General features: G+C 38.2%; 1 protein-coding gene across 1 annotated transcript; it reads left to right on the top strand.

Moving 5' to 3' along the window:
- The first annotated feature begins 293 nt into the window (after nucleotides 1–293).
- LOC119724389 (protein tyrosine phosphatase type IVA 1-like) lies at nucleotides 294–22101 on the top strand. Its single transcript, XM_038195419.1, has 5 exons — nucleotides 294–442; nucleotides 10335–11090; nucleotides 13503–13595; nucleotides 14893–15098; nucleotides 17895–22101. The coding sequence occupies exons 2-5, from the start codon at nucleotides 10965–10967 to the stop codon at nucleotides 18004–18006; spliced, it is 537 nt and encodes a 178-aa protein (XP_038051347.1). The 5' UTR covers nucleotides 294–442; nucleotides 10335–10964; the 3' UTR covers nucleotides 18007–22101.
- The last annotated feature ends 585 nt before the right edge of the window (nucleotides 22102–22686 follow it).

The raw sequence follows: 22686 nt of genomic DNA, 5'->3' as shown, positions 1-22686 counted from the left end.
GAAAGTACCACTACGCCAACCTGACTCCCCAGCTGAAGCTGAGCAGAAACTTTATCAGGTTAGTTGTTCAGCACCCTTCTTTAGATTTTGAGCACAATTGTTGCTTCAAACGGACAAAAGGCACAAATTACAAACGATGGACTGTACCTTTAATTAGCTTCGATGAGTTTTGTTTGGTCACTGAACCGGTTTATAAATACTTAAACCGGATTATCCGTTAACCGAAAGGAGTACGACTGCGTGGTGACCCAGCATGACCTGGGCGTAGTAGTTAATCCGTTGGACTGCGCGCGCGTGTATGCAGATTGCGACATTTCGATTCATTTACTACACGCGCCATCACGATTTGTGACCAGACGTGAGTCGTCCGTGCGAAATCAAGACACCTTTTCTTTCCGTTGTTTTGGAATTAATTCCTCCCTCGATGTGCCAATTAACAGGAGTAAGTAATCACAGCACTCATACGTTTTAAGTTTGTGTCATGTTTTCTGAAATCGGCGAGTGTTTTGGGTGGATTTTCTGCGATTTTTTGTGCCGGTACACTGTGTGGAATGTGCAGATGAGTGTTCGTTGCCATGCAAGTGTACAGTGTGCAAAGTCTTTGTGTAGTTTTATTTTTTTTGCAAATGCAGCAGTGCACTGATGCCGCACCGTACCGGTACTTACTTGCCCGGCCCACCAGGCTCTAGAATCGGAAAGAATTTCGCAATCAGGGGAAAGCGTGCCTGAATTTGCGAGATGTGATGCAATATTTTTGTTGGAGTAATGCACACTGACTGACTAGTGAAGGGCACACTAGGCATGCTAGGGGAACCTATTGCTTTTATTTTGTTGTCATGATGTGTCGGGCCTTCCTCCATCACTGACCATGCCCATGGTCAGAGCATGGAGGAATAAGAACTTATTCCTCCATGGTCAGAGCATGGAGCTCCTTACATGCCTTATGCCTTTTATGGTTGCAGACCAGTAAATAAACTTCCATAGACCATGGAGGAAGGAATTCAATGGTAAATGCTCCCACTTCAGAAATTCGGGAAAAATACTCACAACTCTCCAATTTCTACCCCAAAAAACTGTTCAAAATTACAAAAAAAAGTGTCATTAGAATTGAGAGAAGTCAGAAAGAATGTTGCATCCTGACGCCACCTTTTTCATTATACAATATTTCAATGAAGGTCGGTCATTGCAAAAATGTTGAAAAGACATGAAACTATCTGGGACTGAGAAACATTTCCAATTTTTTTTTTAGAAAATTCTTTAAAAAATGCACTGGACTCTCCATAGTATTGGTTGTGTACAAAGTGTATGATACACTTCCTTCACAACTGAAGAACAGGCGTCTGGATACTACATACATGCACATTCTTTCCAAGAAGTCTGCTTAAGGTGGAAAATGCCATTTTTGAAGGACAAAAACACCCTTGACTCTAGTTTGGTCGAAACTAAAGAGAGGCCCATAACTTCACGATCCTCCCATAAAGCTATTGACATTCAAAGAAGGATTATAAAATACCAGGAAGTACATACCATGTACCATGTGCGGTAGGTGTATTGGCGAAATATACAGTGTGTAGTATACATGTAGTCGGGTGGTAATACATTTGTGGACGTGCACGATAGGGAGTCATCAATGTTTTGAACCCAGATCCCAACCCCACCCCACACCCTACAAGTATCAGGAGCAGGGTTCCATTAGCCTGCTTGAGGTATGGCCGACACAGTATTTGGTTTGGGTAAATACAAAATACTTTACCCAAATCAAACAGCGCCTCTATGCTCTGTCAATGGCAGAGCCTCAAATAGGCCTTGTTCACGTGTCGGCCATAGTAAATTGAAAGCGAGGTACTAAAATCTTCATTTTTGGAACTTGCGAATAGAAATGAAAGTAATGAAATAAAGTAACTACATATTCATACCAGTCTGCTCTGATGAATAATTAAAAATGTGTGATAAATTATACACTAATGTTTTAAACCACATGTAAAAAAATACCCAATAGAAAAAATAAAGCCCCATGGAAAGTAATGGTGCCAGAACGGCTCATCTTCAAACGCCTCAATTTTTTCCCCACCAATATATTATTTGCAATGACTGACAATCATAGCGGTGGAAAAGCATGGCAGCAGGATATTGCATTTCCCACAGTGCGTGTGGAAAGGAATTATGAATATCACAGTTCATAGCCTAGCCCTACCTTCAGTTCTACTAATCCTCCAGCATTTGTATTGAACTACATTGAAGTACATTGCATTACATTGTATTACATTGTATTTATTTCCTTCAGTTCTACTAATCCTCTAGCATTTGTATTGAACTACATTGAAGTACGTTGCATTACATTGTATTTATTCCCCCCCCCCCTCCCTGGAATCCACAATTCTTTGTCACTTCTTAGTTCTAAGAAGAGACGCATTCAACATTGTGTGTCTTTTGAGCAATAAAATTCAACTCTCAAACTCTGACAATTTCATTCATGGAAGTTGAGGAAATAGCTTAACAGTGTGGTGTCCCTCTCCATGCATGGGTTGGATTGAAAACACGCTTCCAAAAGGAAGCAGAAATTTGGCGTAATTGCCTCGTAGGCGACTGACAAGCTGTGAACTTGCCCCCGTTCCTGGTACGCCCACTCCCATGGTCGTCTGCGGTGTGTCAAAAGCCGTTGTGTCATTAACCAAGGTCCAACAAGTTGGCTATTTTTTTTTTGAATTTTCTTGAGCAAAAATGTCATTGTTTGGATTTTGTGGATTTGTAATTTGGTCTTAAACTTGACTTCTGTGCTGTCACAATCTTGAAATATTATCTTTAACCCTAACCTTCCCAAATCCTACAAAGTCCTGTTTGCAAAATGAAGGATTTGCAGGATTGTGGCCATATGGCAAAAATGTGTGGCTGATTTTTGAGGATGCACTGTGTCAAGGTCTCAGGCCGGACCTTGTGTTGTTTATGCTCAGCTGTTCATAAATTTAGGGCCTAGATTATATTTGAAATCCGCACTGCTCCAGGATGTCACTGGCTTTGCCTCAGCATATTGACAGTGATTGCTGGAGGATTTTGCAGGATTGAGGCAGTGGTCACCCCTCCAAGTCCAAGGACCACATTCAAGAAATAACAGATGATTTTGGAGGATTGAGGCAGTGGTCACCCCTCCAAGGACCACATTCAGAAATAACAGATGATTTTGGAGGATTGAGGCAGTGGTCACCCCTCCAAGGACCACATTCAGAAATAACAGATGATTTTGGTGGATTGAGGCTGTATGCAATTTTTACATGGAGGCAGCTGGGGGATTTTGCAGGATCGAGGTGGCAATGCATCCTAGCACATATGCCTAGGGAGTTAGGGTTAAGATTTCTTTTTGCTGCTCGACTTTGAGCCTTGCTTGTTCGGCTAGTGCCCTATGCTCTTCATGTGACCTTTCCGTGGGTGTTACATGTACACTATTGCTGTCATTCCCCGAAGCCGTGGCCAGTGCACCCTGTGTAGTTGTACACTGATCTATGTTCTTTACTCGTAATTGAATCCTGACATGTGTGTGTCTTGTTTATGACCTTGTCAGGGGCGGGCGTGTGCGATATCCGACACGCATCCCACACATACATCCTCGTACACACACGCTGCTTGTTAATGTAGGAAATTAATAAGTCATCACAAACTCCTGTGGGCTTTATTCTCATGTTAAACATATCTACTAAAGGTTGGCAGATGTTGTGTGCACACATACTGAAATTTGTATCCTTGTGGAGACATTTCTTTGTTCTCGTGTAGTAAAGTTTTCGAGTTTGAAAGTGTACTTTCAAAATGCTCTTATTTTAACCAGAATTAATTTCATTGGCTGAAATTCGGACTTAAAGGGAATATACAACATTTGCAAACATCGAATAAACAAAATACCAAATTTTTACGAAATACCTTACTAGGATGTTTGTAAATTACGGTCTTAAGCATCTTGTAAAATTATGGCACCTGGTGTGAAGTCATTTTCAAGAAAAGTGGTATTTTATTGTAAATTTCCAACGCTGGTCGGCCGACCACCGTTAGAAAAACCTAACTATTTTTCAACTACTGCTCCAAATTTACCATTTTTTCAGTCCAAATTTTTTTTGCTATTGGTTACATGTTTATGAACGGATGCAGGCCAGCTAGACTGGTTCCCTTACCTTACAGTTTTCCGGCATCTATGAATTGATCCATATCATCTTTAATAGAGTCAGGGAACCAGACTACTTGAACATTTTAGTTTTTCTTGGTTTTTCCAGCATTTTTGAACACAAAACTTCAAACATGTCAGCGTAACAATATTTGATCTATTATACTAACCCCTCATATTGTTCATTACTGAAAATTACAGCAAAAGCCAATGATGTACATTCCCTTTAATATCCCTTTTCTAAAGCCCTTCCATTTGCGACAGATCAACAGACCGTAGAAATTCCTAGTTTTTTAGTAAAATCCATATTTCGTGAAAACCTTGTGGAGACGTATTCATCTATAGAAATTGCCATGTGGAGACGTATACAATCTTTTGTTCCCTATTGTGTGCATGTCTCCAGAGGGCACGGTGTATCAGATGACATGTGTTACTGTATGAATGCCATCGAAAATACCTGCATTTTTTCCCCGATAGTATAATATTGTTAGAATAATGACATTTCAGGTGCAGTACATGTGTAGCACAATTTTCAGTGCAATATTTAAGACACGACGGTGAAATTGTTTTGAATGCAAATTCCTCGCAGTGATTGACATCGCATGGGCATGCCATACATTTCTGCAGTAACAGTGAAGGAGCATTAGGGCCTGCTATCCCTGCGGTGGACATTTTGTGGCATAACGTTTTTCAAGCTTGGATAGTCATGAGTGAACGCTTTATGCATTCATTGTTACTAAATTAAAATAAAGAATACCCTCTCAGGTACCTGCTGTGCATGGAGAGTGTTGTACATGTACATTGTGGAATTTTGTCAGACCACACACTGTACCGGTAGTTGCATAGAATAATTGAAGCAGACCTCGATAATCATTCATGCGCAATGTGATTAGATATGAACATTGATCGTTGCTATAGGGCCTGTTGACCCATTTCGTTGTGTTCAATTCCAGAGTCATGTAAATATGTCAATTATGTTCATGTATATGAACAAGGTGTAAAGGATTATTTGTTTGATAACCAAAAATGTGCATAAACATACATACTATACGGATTTACATGTACCCTGATTTCAAGTCCTTACATTACAATAAATTATGATCTCATACAGTTGGTTCCAACATAACCTGAATTTTCTGGGCAGAGTTTGAAATGAAGACTAAGACCCCCCCCCCCCCCCAAATATGAAGGATGATTTTTTTTCAATTTTCTGATATTCAAATTGTCTAAAAAAAATAATAGGTAGGCACAGCTGGCTTATCAATCACCTACAGCCAAACCATACACTGTATCAAGTCACATAAACAGTCACAGCCAGTCAATCCTACTTTATGTAGGCTGGGAGCTCTTAACTGTTAAAAACAGTTGCTTGACTGATATTGACTGAAATGACAACTTGGCACAGAATGCATGTTTGCATAGGAGGGTTACATTCAAGAAAATTGCAGAAATTTAACATAATTTAACAACATAGTGTTGCCACGGAAAATCTGTTTTCTAAAATTAAACCATCTTTGAAAAGGGAAAGTCTAAAATATATTTTACAACTATTCATTTGCTATTTGAAAAACCTATTTTCACTAGCTACATGTACCCAGAACACATTAAATGACAGAACACATCAAAGGGAAGATACAACATTTGCAAACATCATGAAAACGAAATGACCAAATTATCACGAAATATCTTACTGGTTTGTTAGGGAGTGACAGTCTAAAGCATCCTGTAAAATAATGGCTTCTGGTGGGCTGACATTTTCAAGAAAAATGGTATATTTCCAACACTGGTCGGCCGACCAGCGTTGGAGAAAACTGGCTTTTTTTCCAAAATCTGCTCTTAATTTTTCATAATTAGTTTTTCCGCATTTTCTTTGCAATTGAATACACACAAATATGAAGGGGTACAAGCCTGCCAGACTGATTCTCTGACCTTACAATTCCCCAAAGTCGACAAACTGCTCCGTTTCATCTTAAGTGCGGTATGGGAACTACATGTACACTACAAGAACATGATGTTTTTCTTGGTTTTTCCAGCATCTTCAAGCCCAAAACGTGAAACAAGTCAGTTTAACTATATTTGCTATAAATAACATTCTACTCCCCCATTTCCATTTACTACTGAAAATTGCAGCAAGTACATTCCTTTTAAGTATACAATGTACATGTACATTATTTTTTCAGTACAAGATGTCAAGGTGGCACATGATGACGACAAAAATAATATCCATCTAAAATCTATAGTTATGGAGGTCGCGCATGCATTGACATGTACAGTATACCGATCCCTGAAGACCATACATGTACACCGCAGCCGGTCGTGCGCCCTAACAACTCCATAAAGCAATTCATTATGATTGATAATTCATTGCGTGGCCTGTCCACTCTTCCTCGAACGTAGAAATTCCAAGCGTCCTGCGAATAGGAATTGCTGTATCTTGTGTTAGTGTGTTATGAGTCGTTTAGTCGTACACGCAGCTGACCTTGGCTCCGACAGTCAACAATTTGAGTGATTAAACGGGTCACTTGCAGGCCGAAGATTATTTTTGCAGATTGTCACTTTATTTTCATAATGTACTAAGTACCTCTGTCTTCATAATACACAAAATACACATGTTGGGTACACTGTCGGTTCAGTAATGTTCTTGATATTCAAAGGTGCATTTTGAGGTTAAAATTATCAAATTTTTACCAGAAAATGGCACAATTTATGTGCAGTGCTAATGAGTTGGGCCAAAGAGGTGCATACCGTGTAACAAAAAATCATGTTGTTGCTGAAATTACCTTAGTTTTTAAAGACATCAACAAAAATTATGTTATTAAAAATAATTTGAATTTAAATCCTACCAACTTTATAGGAAATGCCCTGCATAATTGCATAACATACAGTTTGTACATGTACATGTGCATTTGTGTACGGATACAAGATGCAACAACAGACCCCAAACTGCCCTTAATATTTGTCATTTTTTAAAAATTGTGAAACTTTATCTCTGTAATTTATTATCTGTACCTGCACTTCCCTGTTTATTGTGTATTTGTGCCACCACACAATTCAAAGGTCGCAATTCGATTCCATTCAATTCCGTAATTTCATCCACGAGAAACAAAATCCCCTCGAATTTTCGAGGAAGCTATCGAATTTGCGTCATGTCCACGACAGTCGACTTGTCGAGGAGATTTCTAATCTATAATCTCCCCGTCACCATTTGTCCTTCGTTTGTCTTCCTGCCCCGAGCCATCTCAAATTTAATTGAGCCGAATTTGTCCTACCTTGCCAGAGCTTTTGAAGATCGTCCCTGACGTTATTGGTATCTATTTAATCTGCAGTTGATGAACTGCTGCTCATGATCGTTTTTTAATTGGGAATTTTTTTAGCCGTGCGGATAACCTTACCAGCTGGCTGGTACGTGTGCTTTAAAGGGATTTCTGTCCACTCGGGCATGGAGGTGCAAAGCTGATATTATTGTTTTGCAAATTCATATGCTCCGCAAAAATTAGCAGGGGACCAGTCAGTGGTAATATACTTCACACGACATCTTGACTGGCAATCGGTTTTTCGTAAGCATGTGTTGTTTGAATTGGCTAGAAAATTGTGTTTGTTTGTAGCCCGTTGTGCAGGAAAAATGCTTAAAAAAATTAGGTACATGTACACATGTACATGTATGTACATGTGCAAGCTGTATGTAAGTGTACATGTTTGTACATGTACACGTTTTGTTTGCCCTCAATTTCTTTGATATTACCGCATTTTGTGGACCATGAACTTGAAGGTTTGTGAAAAAAAGGTGGGTGGAAGCCGTGCACAGGATTGTGAGCTCCTATTTCTGAGAAATTTCAGATGAAATTGGGCCCTAAAATGGCTCTGTTTTGCAATGGAGCGCAGGCATCATTTTTCAAAATGGCGATGGGCCACAGGACTACTTTTAGGGGTGATCATCTTTGGACAGTTGGATGGAATTTTCTCCCAAAAGTCATCGGATTACCACCCGAAAATTAACAGAAAATGAAAGATGACGAAATAAGCTTTAATATGATGGGTGTCTCAAACACCTTGGAGAGTTGTGAGTATTTTAAATAATTTTTGGAAGTACGCGTAATTATCTCTGAGGTCTATGGGAGTCGATTTACAGGTCTACAACCTATACTCGAGACTGTAGGCATGTTATGTTGACTTCCAGAGGAAAAAAATCGTAAGTCTGGTCCTGTTTACTAATTTGCTGATTGAATGTCCAGCATACATGTACCACCAACATGATAAACATGACTGGCTCATGTTACAAAGATCCTCCTTTCATGGGAAACTTAGACACATCCGCCAGGCTCAGCTAGCTGTGTAAGCCACACTACACAGAACTACATTGTTCATGCTTACATTACAGCATGGGCCTTATTCACGAGTCGGCCATATTGAATTTAAAGTGAGGTAAAATCTTCAGTTTTGGAACTTGCGAAGAGAAATGAAAGCAGTGACATATAAAGTGAATTACACATTATACCAGTCTGCTCTGATGAATAATTTTAAATTTGTGGTTAAAAATACCCTAATGTTTTAAGCCACAAAAAAGTGAAAGTGAGGCTAGAATGTAGAAATAGTCTGGCACCATCCCATTCAACAGTTCACAATTAATAAAATACATTCAGGGAACCAGTCCAAAATGGCTTTCTCGTTTATAAGGTCCATACATGTATTGGTGGCCCATGCAATGTAATTTTATGCAATCCTTGAAAATACACCTTTGTGTCCTATTTAACCTTATGTTTAATTTTTGGTTTGCCATTTTCAAGGGTATTTTTGGTGCCCTTTTGGTTTTTCTGCTAGTGCAAATTTCCATATTCATGAGCCAAATTGTGATGTCATTTCAGGCAGAAACCTCAATGCTACAGCTATTTCAGCACCAAAAATTGCCAGAATTTTGGATATTTCTCTGTCGTAATTTTTCTTTTTTTTTGGTGATTCTTTGTTGGGTCAGTACAAGGTAAGCCAATGAGCAAACTTTTCTCACAAATATTTTCAACAAGCAAATTTTGGGGTTCACAATTTGAACAGAAAAACCCTAAACTGAACAGTGACTTCCTGAAATGACATCAATGTTTAAAGAAGTGCACTTTTCAATCAAATTAGCCAAAAAGGGATGTCAAATATTTTTCATACATTTAAGAGGAGTAGCAAATTGGACAAAATATGTTCGTAAGAAAAATTCACTTCATTGACCCTTTAACTTCGTCGTCACTGAAAGAGGAATTTGGCCTATTATACATGTACCCCAATTTACATTAATGTACGTCAATCTACTGAACATGTACATTTTTTGAACATTTTCACTGAACAATTCTAACATTTGTACTGAACCTGTGTGTACATACATGTACATCATTTTGTACGTATACATGTACATTCATGTACATTTGTATACAAATATACAATGTACCGGTATGTATGTACATTATGTCTGTAAGCCAGACAGTGTGTGGTATGGCATGCATTAGGTTGAGACTGTGCATCACATACATGTGTGGTTCGTGAGTCACAAAGTCATTGAATTAGTGCAACGATTCGCAGGTTTAGGTAATGTGAGAGACGAGAGTGGATGCATTGTACGTCGGACTTACGCAAGCAGCGTGTTTTTGGTTGTGCAATAGTCGAACTTCGCTAACATTGGCGATTCGTCTTGAATAATGTGGCCAACTATTAAAAGTATGGAGTATATGACGTTTTTATTTTGTAGATGTGTATAAATGAGAGCCATGCAACTTTTCCTCGGATCCGCAGATTTCTTCGTTTTTTACTTCTCATGAATGCCATTACAAATTGGAAAACACTGCAAAGTCTTGTGTGGTTTGGAATTTCCTCTTTTTTCCCCTTACTTTTCTCAGATTTTTTTTTGGTTGTTAAAAAGATAAACAGTGTATATATCATGAAACATTTTTAAATATTTATAAGACTAATCTTGCTACCATGGTTATCAGCTATTGTTGACATGGCACGCTGGTCGTATACGCAAAAACAGCCCTTTTTTGGGGCAGTAGGGTTGGCAAACTGAATACATACCTCAAATTTGCGACAAAATGTGCATAAAGAAGGCACTACATTGGAAATGGCTTCTCATTGGGTCTCCAGTTAAGTCTAGAGTATTATACGAAATTTGTAAATAACTTGATTTGTTTTTCTGGGTTTTTTTCTCCAACAGTTCTCTACTGCCCCAGTCTCGGCATTTATGGCGTTTGCTAAAATTGCAGGCGAATACTGCCAAAGCCAGCACAAGTAAAAACTGTAACCGAACTTTCTGGTTTCGCACACGTGGGACACTTCAGCCGTCGCTTCCCCCGTACTCTCTGAAGCGCCCTCGTGTGAGACACAGACTGAACGCTTCTGGACCCCCACGACTCGGTGAGGGTTCGGCGCAAGCAACGTACGACACGTGCAATCTGCTTTCTCGGGGCCTCGCTTGCATGCGCGGGCTTCGCCACGGCACAGCGAGAGCTGTTGCACAGAACTTAAACTCTGGACACCACGGATGGGGTAAGTTGACGGTCGGTGACAGGGCGACTGCCTGGGCCTGGCAAGGGTACCAAGTTGGGGACTGGTCGGTCAGGGGAGCTGGCTATTGCGGACTTGCTTTCCCGAAGGTTAAGAGCAAGCCGAACCGGTGATCGGAGATCTGAAGTCTCGTCTACGAGGGACCCCAAACCGTCAGCTGTGTGTGTGTGTGAGTGTGAACGCGAGTGATATCTTGCCTTGGACGTCTAGTACCACTACCTACCCCCTTCCGCGCCCAGCTTAGTATTTTGTACATTTCTTCGTTCGTCGCTGTGATCCTATGAGGAACTACAGTATCAACATGGCCAGAAGCGTGCGACCAGCACCCGTCGAGATTATCTACAAACATACACGATTTCTTATCATCCACAACCCTGACAAGAATGGACTGGATCATTTCATCAAGGTAAGGAATAAAAAAATTATGAATTTGTTATTTTATTAATATTTTTCTCTGAGTTGAGTACACATATGTACACATGAAAGTAACTTGAATGCAAATTTATGATGTCACAGGAAGTATTTGCAATGCAAATTAGCAAAGTTTAAAATATTTTCGACTTTTGCAAAACTTGTAACAAATTTCAGAGACAACAATTTGTGATGTGTGAACATCAAACACACATGAATATAAAAACAATTTTCATGTCATCAATTTCCATCAAACATTTGTAAAAACTGTACCGAAATTTGACTTGGAATTTGTTGCCTATTCCAAAAGCGTTTACTTTCTGTGAAGTCACAAATTCACATTCAAGTTCGTACATCTAAGAACTGACACCATTCATCAAAACTCCACTTACACGTTTTGCAGTATTTTGGTAGATTAAAAAAACTGTTACAATTACTATCCATAGAACGTTCTGACCCAATTTTATGTGCTGTAGGTTATTGTAAAATGTTAAAGAGTGTTCCAATTCCGAAAGGTTGTTAACAAAAACAGCCTAGAGCAATATATGGTCAAGAAATGAAAACAAAATGTGGACAAGGGTCGTAGCTTAAACACTAGTCCGTGATTACCACAACATAAACTAGATCGGGCCGTGTTTACTTGAACACTTGCCGACAGCTTTCTGAAAATTCTCTCGATCAGCTCGGAGACGGGATTATAGTTCCAACTTCCCACACGCCTCATTCCGTACATTGTTGTTGTATCGCCAAACACAGCACCTCGGGGGGACAGCGGCCCGCCGCAAAAAAAAAATATCTAAATTTACTTTGCATAATGCCTGTCCCATCCTATTCAATCGTCCGTGCAAGGAAAAAAGGGGCAGACATCACAAAGTCGAAGACACCGCGATTAGGCAGACGTAGGCAGCAAGTCACGCTTTTGTGAGACGGTTTCAGTCAAACATTGCCACAAAAGGGGGGAACGAAGACAACAGTTTGACCTTTTCAAAATTCTTTAGACTCAGCTTTCGGCCAATTGTGCCATTTTCATGCAGGGATGTATTTTTTTTCTCTATTGGTCGGCTCAAAAGATTCGCGGAAGCGTAGGATCATCTCTATTTAATTACGAGGCTGCCAGACTTCGTAATTTACCAGATGGGGTTGAACGTCACGTGCAAGGGCCGATTCGTTAACAATAGGAAGCACATACATGACTGTAAACATCTGACTTGCTATCAGACAAAAATTGCTGCAAAAAACATGAACATTATTTGAAAATTTAATAAAGATTTGTTTTGAGTTTATTCTTCCGCATACCGGGGTACATGATGTACATGTACATGTATGTCATTGTTAACATGAACAAGTAGAGTTATAATTCACATGTTCATGTACATACTACATAGTCAGTACATAGTTGTACATTCTCGTCACTTCTGTTAAGGCCAAAAAAATAATAGTTCTGCTTCCGGTTTCCCTACCTACCCTATTCTGACAGCCCCTACCCTTTTTTTTAAAGGGCAAAATGAGAAAAAAACACAATGAGAAAGTTTTACCCTTGACTACACGCAGACGCCTCCATATGATTGTACACACAAAAAATGTGGCCAAAAAAAAAAAAATTCCCTACCTACCCACCCTATTTTAGAATACCATGTAATCGGAAGCAGAAGTATTTTTTTTGGGCCTAATGTTATCAACACAAAATTACAAATCACAAAATAACAAATTTGCTTTTAGAAACCCAACTTGTATGTCATCCGTATCGCCGGTTTTTTTTCCTTCCACTTTTGAAGCCTCAACTTCAATTTTTATTGTGAAAAAAACCAACCTAATCTAGGGTTGGAGAACACAGGAACAAAATAGGATTTAAAAATTTCCTCTGGCGAATCTGTATGATTCTTTGTAAAAGCCCAGACATGCCTCGCAAAAATTCCTGTGGTTTTTCTCCCTATTGTTTTGAGGAAGACTTCTGCGTATAAATATTTTTCAGGCCAGTGCCTACATTTTAAGCCCTCGCACAGTCAATATTTGCAAGCGTTCCAGTCCTGTTGTTGTTACGCTTAATGTCCTGTTGGTTTTGGACAGCCGACTGTTTGCCGAGTTCTTATGCCTATTATCTCTGGCGCTGCACATGTGGGGTTGGTTTTGAGCACGGCCGAAAATAAAACTTCCGCTTATTAAAGGCTTAAAATTGATAAGCCAAACATGAAATTTTTAATGGATATATGTATTTGTATCTATTTTTGGTTGTTGGCTGCTCTGTAAACCGATCAGAAAGATATTTTGGATGACAATATTTTTGGCAAAAATGTGCAAAAAATTATATCTTTAATATCTTGACTTTTATCTTTAATTGGTATTGAATCATTGATCTTGTGGTTTAGTGAGCCCTGATATTTTTTTCATCATTGTATTTGCTTTCTAGGAATTGAAGAAGAGAGACATAGTTGAAGTAGCCCGAGTTTGCGAGCCCACCTACGAGACCAAATTACTGGAGAATGAAGGAATACAAGTCCTGGTAGGTTTGCTTGTTACTGGCCTGTTTGTTTACTAATTTGTTTGTTTACTAATATTACTTTATTTGTTCATCAATTTCCCAAGAACATTAGGCCCAAAAAATAATAGTTCTGCTTCTGGTTTATACCCTACTATTATACCTACCCTCTTTGATAGCTCCTACCCTAATTTAATTTGGGGAAAAATGAGAAAAAAACCGAAAATCATCAATTACTACCTTTTACCCTTGACTACACGCAGACACCTCCATATGATCGTAAATTAAAAACAATGCCCCCCGCCCCCCACAAAAAAAATCCCCACCTACATGTACATGTACCTACCCTATTGTAAAATGCCATATAATCGGAAGCAGACATATTTTTGGCCTTACATGAATGTGAATTTGCCCTGTCATGGAGCTGTCAGCTCAACAGTAGAAAATTATTTATTTAATGTGCCCATTCTTTTAAAACTTCTGCCATTTGCTGTTGTTTTTTCCCCACCTAATCAGGCACCATTTTATGGCCGAACACTTCCCACAAGTGGAATTAGTAAATTTCATGTGCACATTCTTTGGAACGTTTCACTTTTGTGGGTCTTCCAATTCAAAAGTTTCTGACAAAAAACTTATAATTGTCTTTATTTTCCACCTCTTCTGTTCCAAATCCTGTTGTTTTTATAGACAGTTTTTACTATTTTTTTTATCCATTCTTTTGAACTATTTTTGACAGTTTTTTTGTGAACATTTTTATACGTGTATGTACAGGTTTTTTGTTATTAACCCTAACCCTCCTCACTCCTCCAAAATCCTCCTGGCGGTTTTTGAGGATTCTAGAGGATTGAGGATGAATGGTGATTGAATCACATGAAGATTTTGGAGGATTGAGGATGAATGGTGATTGAAGCATAGGAGGATTTTGGAGGATTGAGGATGAATGGTGTTTGAAGATGAGGATGATTTTGGAGGATTGAGGGTGAATGCATTTTGAGGCAGGACTGTCTGAGGATTTTGAATGATTTAGGCGTTGGTTATCCTTCATTTAAACACGAGTGCAAAATTCTGGGATGGGGAGGATTTTGGAGGATTGACAATGAATGCATTTTGAGGCAGGACTGTCTGACAATTTTGAAGAATTAAGGTGTTATTGCAAAGTTTTGGAGGATTGAGGATGGTTCTTAACAAAAAGGGCCAAGGGGGTTAAAGCTATTTGTGCATTTCTTTGTATAGTTTGTCTCCTTTTTAACTGTTTTGACACAGTTTTTCATGTACACTGTGCCTTTTACAATGTATTTCTTGTTGACTTTTTCTTCTTAAGGACTGGGCCTTTGACGATGGTGGAGTGCCTACCAACGATATCATCGAGAAATGGCTGGATATGTTGAAGAAACGTTTTAGCGAGACGCCAGGTAGCTGCGTGGCCGTCCACTGCGTGGCGGGATTAGGGCGTGCCCCCTTGCTGGTTGCCGTGGCGCTGATGGAGGCAGGCATGGGATATGAGGATGCCGTCACCTTGATAAGAGAGTAAGTATAGCGTTACGTTCAGCTGGTACCCCGCAACTTGGAACCGACGTTGCGTTCTGGTGACGTCTGAGCTTTCATTGGCTTACATTTTGTTCAGGAAGTGACCTGATTCAAAACCTTGTTTACACAGAACACACAAACATGCATTTATTTTGGCGATGAGCTACCCACAATGCATTGCAAAGTTTGCATTTCCTCGTCGACTTTTGTAAATACAGGCATGCAACGTTTCCTCGGATCCGCTGATTTCCTCATTTTTGTACTTCTCATGAATGCCGTCACAAATTGAAAAACATTGTACAAAGTATTGTGCGGTTTGGAATTTCCTGGGTTTTTTTCCTCTTAATTCCCAGTTGCATGCATGTAAATAGAGATCAAGTGGCCACCTTTGGATATGGCGATGGGTACAAAGAAATGCCAAAATCTTTTATACAAATTACAGTCGAATCTCGTTAGTACAAACTCTGTTAAAATTCTGGTTATAACAAACATAAAGCCTTAGTCCCGACTGTGCATTTATGTGCACAATGAATGGGACTGATGTTCCTCTTAATACAAAATTCTGATATAACAAACAATTTGGCTAGGTCCGAACGAGTTTGTATTAACGAGACTCGACTGTATTGAGAAACTAACCCAAAACGCATCTCTGACATTTGTCAAAAATCTGGGATAAAAAAATGGCATGGCAAAGAAAAATTTGTTGGACTGTTTTCCTGAATGAAGAAAACACAGGCATGTAATTTTTCCTCGGATCAGCACTTTCTGTCATTTTGTGTTTTCTACATATGCTGTTAAGAGTTGCATGTCCGAAAACAACAAACAACAAGTAGTATGTCTGTAGGAAGGGCAAGTATGCATACACATTTCTACGTACATGTATGTACGTGGTTTTGGTTGCCAAGGCAACAAATGTACGGATTCAGGGTGAATTACAGCACTTCAGTTTTGATTTAATTTGTTTTGCTGGTACAAATATGCCTTTGCCGCATACTTTGCAGTTTTTTGTTTTTCATCATCAGAAATTTTACCTTGCCCCAAAACGGGGGAAAAACAGAGGTTTTAGATAATTGGGAGCTCTCCGTATGCGTCATTACCGCATACTTCGCAGTTTTTTAGTTTTTTCATCATCAGAAATTGTACTTTGCTCAAAAATGGGGGAAAAACAAATGTTTTAGATAATTATGAGCTCTCTGTAAGTGTCATTACTGCATACTTGCAGTTTTTTTGTTTTTCATCATCAGAAATTGTACTTTGCTCAAAAACGGGGAAAAACAAAGTGAAAAACAGAAATGTTGGTATTTTTTTCCGCACATGCATGCGATGTTTATCAGAGGTCATTTTGATAAGGTTGTTTGTGAAGATATTTCCTTATTCGGACAGTATCAATGTCACAAGAGTTGTTAACCACACAGGACGTGTTGCGTGTCACCCTGCTTTGCTTGATCCCACGCACAATTGAAGAATAAGTATTTTGAAGCGCCTGGTTGCAGCTCATAAAGCATTTTTTCCCTGTTTACATTTTGGATGGTAACTATCAACAGGAAACAAAATATTTTTCTCGATACATGAGCAGAGGAGTATAGCCCACAATAAACAGCTCGCCTCTAATGAAAACCAATTTTTCATGTTTCAAAATATTATGAAACATTTTATTAAAAAACAAGTGTTGATTTCACTAACTATACAGGGAAGTAACCCGTGTACACATGGGCATAAACAGGAATGGCTTTTAATAAAAACAATGCTGTATTTTTCCTGCTATTTTAAAATAATTCTTTCCCGTCCAGTATTTGGAGAAAACACTTTCTTATTCTTAACTTAACAGTGAACACGATCATCGATTTCCAAAATTTCAAAAGCACCTTTTACATGTATGTCATTAGGTCATTCCATGCCATTTCATCAGGCCATGGCACCATATGTCACAGATTTTGCTCAAACTTGGTGGAAAGGTTCTGTTAGTTGTTCTATAGATGAGGTGGAAACCAAAAATTCAAATTGCTTTCTGTTACGGTGTTGTGGTAGAATAAAGATTAATGAACTTTGCCAAAAAAGGGGAAACTGATTGTCCCATAGAATAAATCACCATCTTTAAGGACCCATATCTTGAGATTAAAATTGATATGGAAGTTTAATTTTGGTGCATTGGTACAATACTGTAGTGGAGAATGAATATAGGAAAATAATACCCATCATGCCTCCACCTTAATGGGTTTTTTTTTTGGGGGGGGGGTTCAAATTCAAAAGTGATCCATCGTTAAGTGTCGCATGCATTTTTTCAAATTTTGAAGACCCCTAGTCTTGGAACTTTCCATTAAATATTCTTTATTTCAATTTTAAGGTAATCTCCGAAAGAGCAATTGTAGATGTCTTCCCTGATTTGGGTGACCCCCAATATGGCCCCAGCCAGAAATCTGCCTTAAAATTGGCCCAAAACAAGGGGGGGGGGGGGGGGGGGGAATCCCCATGTGGCTCAGGTGATATAATTTTCTAGCTTTGTTTCAGGAAAGGGTGCATCTTCAAGATTATTATTATCCAAAAAAATGCTTGTGTATCTGGTATGTTCATGAAAAATCAAAGCTGCAAAAATACCCCCCCCCCAAATGAGCGACAATTTGTTTGAGGCACACATTGTGCAGGCAATTTTAACTGACCTCAAATAAGCTCAATAGCATACATGTAAATGGAACTCTTTTTTTGTCGCTTTTGTTTATCTGAGTACCGGTATGTCCCTCTAACTAACTCGTCTAACCATTTGTCTATTTTCTTGGGTTTTTTTCTCCCTCCTTTTAGGAAACGCCGTGGTGCCATCAACGCTAAACAGCTAGCCTTTCTGGAGAAGTATCGCTCCCGGATGAGACTAAAACTCAAGAAGAACAAACAGGAGCCGTGCTGCATCCAGTAGAGACACACCGCTCAAAAAATGTCTCCCTAAAAAAAACAAGGTCACGTATGACCACCTCCAACGAAAAAAAAAAAGCATAACGTCCAGCTCCCAAAATTAAGAATTTTTGTTAATGAATTTAAGCAGGGAATTTATTTGTTCTTAGTGAACCACATATTTAATTGATTATTTTTTTGTTTGTTAAGTTGTACAGGTGGGAGTACGTATACCATACATGTGTGTTTAAGCATGGAGCATTTTAGTTCTAAGTACCCTAATATTGGCAAAAACCATAACCTCATTTTGTGGTTACCTTACACAGATTTTAATTTCCCAATTTTGTTAATGTGCGATCTGCCAGCAGTTATGCTGCATACTTTTGGCCGATTCAGGAAAACTTCCTGACAAAAATGTCGGGGAAGTTAGGGTTAAAATGCTTCATTTAGATAGGATCAATTCAACTAAGTTGCGGTTTTAGGAATGTGCACAATTTTATCTATCCATACACTTGCTAAAAAAAAATATTACTTCCTGGTATAAGACAAATTCACCAGACCATAAAAGATGGAGATTGGTAGTAACGGTTTAATTGTCAGATAGCACAGAACATGTGTGTGGCATCACTGATTCCATTATTGCCTGGATTGTGCATGTGCCCATTGCCTTACATGAACAAGTGAAGCCATGCGCGAGTCACTGTTTGAGCCTCCAATGGCCGCTGCTACATATGTTCAATGCATACAGTATCACATGCTTTATCAAGTCTGACACGGTTTTGTGTACGTTTTGGGCCTCCCAAGATGGCGACCCAGTGGCTTCAGTCTGTTGTCTTGAGGTGCAGTTCAGTTAATACATGGTGTCTGGGTACCAGACCAAAATCAATATTCTTGTGCTTTTGGGACGCGACATCAAGAATTAAAGGCATGTCCTCACCTTTTAACATAGATCAATAAATATTGGGTACACATCACTTTATAACTCTCAAAATTGTATTTTTGTGATATTTTGGGGAAATTATATTTGAGTAGTACTTCTTCACATAGAGCAATATATTAATCAATAACGCACACACTAAGAAGTTGAGCCAAAAGTGTAGAACTACAGAAAGAAAACCAAAAATCTAACCAATATGATCCTTACTGATTGTGCAGCTCCTAAAATATCCTTGTTTTTTTGCCTTTTTTTGATTTTATTCATTTGGCAAGAAGACATTCAGAATTTTACCTTCAACCCCAAAAATTGCAACGTTCCATTCCTCAAAAACAAAGGGACACATAGCTCCATTTTGTTTGGAAAATTTCTCAAGAATTGGTTGATTTTTTGTCCCGCAGTAAATTTCACCTCACAAAACAAGGCTCACGTAGATGTTCATGATTGGCTTTTCCCCAAACAATTTCTCTGGTATGTTATATAAGATTTATTTATTGGTCAGTATAGAACAGTACTAGTACACTCTCGGTTGTTTTTATTGATCAATCTCTGAAGAAAAGAAAAGAAAAATAACTGAGAAAAAGAATGGCTGATTTCTTGTCTCCCAAGTTCCAAGTTTCCAAAATTCACTCGTCTTTTTCCAAAAAAATTAGTTCCGTTTTGAGTGTTTAAGTTTTGCACAAAATGTCCAGCTATTAAATTTCTGTTTGATTCATGATTTTTTTTCTTGGTATAAATGTGTAATCCTTTATAGTTTATTGTATGAACAACTAGTTAAAAAAAATACACCACTGATAAGTTGAATGCTTGTGGTTAACTCGCTAGTTCAAAGGGTCAAATGCCAAAGTTCAGGTGTTGGGGGTCATGCTGAAATTTATCCAGTGTATGTGACATGGTGAACTTGGAATTTTTCAAACCATGCTGCCAAATTGAGCGAAGTATCGGTCTTGGCACTTTCAAATAAGGAATCTGGGTTTTTATTTTGTTTTTTTGTCAGTTTTTTTTTCTTCTTTTTTTTTTTTTTAAATTTGAATATGGTCATGTCAGTTGAAGTCGTTTTGACTTAAAAGTTTCCAATGTTTTGACCCTAAATGTAAGTTACGCAATTTTTTTTGTGTCTTCGAATTTGAATGATTTCAATTGAATTATTTTGTGTACACTTTTATTGCATTCTTCTATGATTTTAATAATTTGCCTTCTTTCTTAGAAAGGGATATAACAATGTTTTGTAGGAACCACACACCTTGTTATATTTCTGAGTGGGATTTTTTTCTCTTACGGATGTAAAACAAACATGAATGTCCACGTAGAGTATTGTTCTAGCGTGCAAGCAAAACATCTGCAATCTCTGCCCATTAAATGAATTCTCTGAATTGTATTTATAATATTTCTTTTGCATGAACAAAAATGATGTAAAATGTTTTTAAAAACCATAATCAACACACAATGAATTTTGTTAAACAAAAAAAAATCAAACTATAAAACAGGCTGAATTTGTAGTTGCGAAAATAATTATCTCATTTCTAAACAACAAAAATCAAACGTTTGCATTTATACATGTTTAAGTAGTTAAGAAATTGTGATATTTAAATAACACTTGTTCGTCCTGTAACCTGTACTAACAACTGAAAAAAAGGGAGACAAAAAAATACTAAGAAAATGCCTTTGAAAATTGACACTGGACAAGCAGTAAAATAATGGACAAAGTCTATTTTTCACACTGCGTTTCTACTCTGAAAGTGTGCTTTAAAAGAACTATTTTTAGGTGCTGAAATTTGATATGACCCGTACTGCATTTTGCTCCTTTTTTTGCTCTTCTGAGAAGTCAATTGGCAAAGTAGTATTATAGCCCCACTAGCCTAGGCCGTAAAATCCAAAAAAAAAATTATCTTGATTCAGACAGAAAGAATTCATTTGAAACTGATGTGTAACGGACTATTCATTTTCTACAATAGTGGGACTTTTTACATATTTTTTTTACCAACATCGAAGAGATTTGCTTTAAATGAAAAACACCTTTTTGGACATCGGAGAGTTTGCTTGTTTTGCGGTTTGCTATGTTTTTCAATGTCTGATGGAATCAAAATGTTGAAGTGGTTTTTTTTTTTCAAACATCGCAAGACTTTCTAATCTCAAGCGGCCATTTTTTCCCCTCAAATTAATGTCTCGGTTTAACAGCTGCTTACTTTCAAAGGGTTTGCTTTCTTGAATTTGTTTGGGCACAAGTCTCTCTGGTAAATTAAACTGGTGCCTTTAACTTGGCACCAAATGACATAATCATCAATGTTAGGCCTCTGGGAACAAGACCAATATGGCTGCCCACAGCTGGAAATTCTGATTTCATGTCTCGTTTTTTTCCCCCTTAAGTTCTTTATATTTCCAAATGTAAGTGGGTTTGAAAAAACGTCGTTTCTGTTATTTTCAAATCTGTGTATTACTCATGGCATTCGTGTCACATGATCTTGTTTTCTGTTGCCATTGGTTACTTGAAGTTGTGTTTTGCATATTCGTGCTTGTTTACCACCCAGTAATGAGTCTATTTTCCACAAAGTGTGATAGTTTTGTCTTATTCATTTTATGTAGATTGTTTAGGTTAACCTGATGTCTGAATCTATTTCACTTTTTGTTTGCAAGTCATGAAATGTCCGTTTTATTTGTCAAAACTCTGTGTAATATCACCTTTAATATCACTCAGAAATTAACGCCCATTTTTAACGAAACTGAATATTAAAGGGTGAAGTTGTCATGGATATTCTTCTGCCTTTTCAGTATTAAAATGAAGTTCTTTTGCAAACTTATATTATAAAATCTCCGAGAACAGTCTTTAATTTAACTATAACTTTTTGTGAGTGTCAAACCACACGCACACATCGTAGAATAAATTTACAAACATCTTTTGATTAATTTATGTAATTTAATTTTGAAAAGGTACATGTGCATAACGGATGAAATTATTCTTTTTACTGAAAAGGAAACTTTTGATCAATACTTCTTGGATGTTTTTGTCGGCAAACTCAACAGAAATGTGTCACAGTTTGGGTTTTTTCTTAGCCAAAACAGGATGGATTGTATGCCTTGATAATAACCTTTATCAATACTTTTTTGGGGGAAAAGACCTTAAGTTTTCTCCCAGAAGTTGCTGCTTGTCCCCTTTACCAGAAATAAAAACCTGATTTGATTAAGTTACAAACTGTGTTCAGTTCTATTTTACTAATGTGATGTTTTGTTTTTATTAGTGCGCCCTCCCCGTTCACTGCCTACCGTTCAGTAAATCAAATTCCTAATGAATATTCAGAGCTTTATAATTGATACGAGAAGAGCGCATGCGTGCCAACTTGGGCGGTTTACGAAATACAAAGGCGCATGCGCGTGGACTTGACTTATTTCTTGGTTCGCTTGTTGCAACCGAATCTTTATAATTTAAATCCAAACAATTTAAGTACGAAGAGTGCGATGGCCTAGTGGAAGGCACCCTAGCGCTCAATCGAAAGGTTGTGGGTTCAATTCCCACGAGGTACCTAGTTGGCATTTTATTTCGTTTTACTTTTATTTATTTATAATAAAAAAGAGTAAAATTCCATTTATTTTATTTTATTTTATATAGTTGGGGTAGACACGCGATACAAAACTCGGACTGGCCGCAGGTTTCCCTGCAGCCAGTCCGACTTGCCGCAGCCGGGACTCGAACCAGGGGCGCCGGCTTACCGATCAGCACCTCTACCGGGTGCGCTACCTGGGTCCCCCAGTGCAAAACACACTTCCTATAATTAA

Source organism: Patiria miniata, unplaced genomic scaffold, assembly GCF_015706575.1.
Source record: "Patiria miniata isolate m_02_andy unplaced genomic scaffold, ASM1570657v1 HiC_scaffold_18, whole genome shotgun sequence".
NCBI classification, from domain to species: domain Eukaryota; kingdom Metazoa; phylum Echinodermata; class Asteroidea; order Valvatida; family Asterinidae; genus Patiria; species Patiria miniata.
Note: the sequence above shows the minus strand (reverse complement) of the source record. Positions and strands in the feature narration are given on the sequence as shown.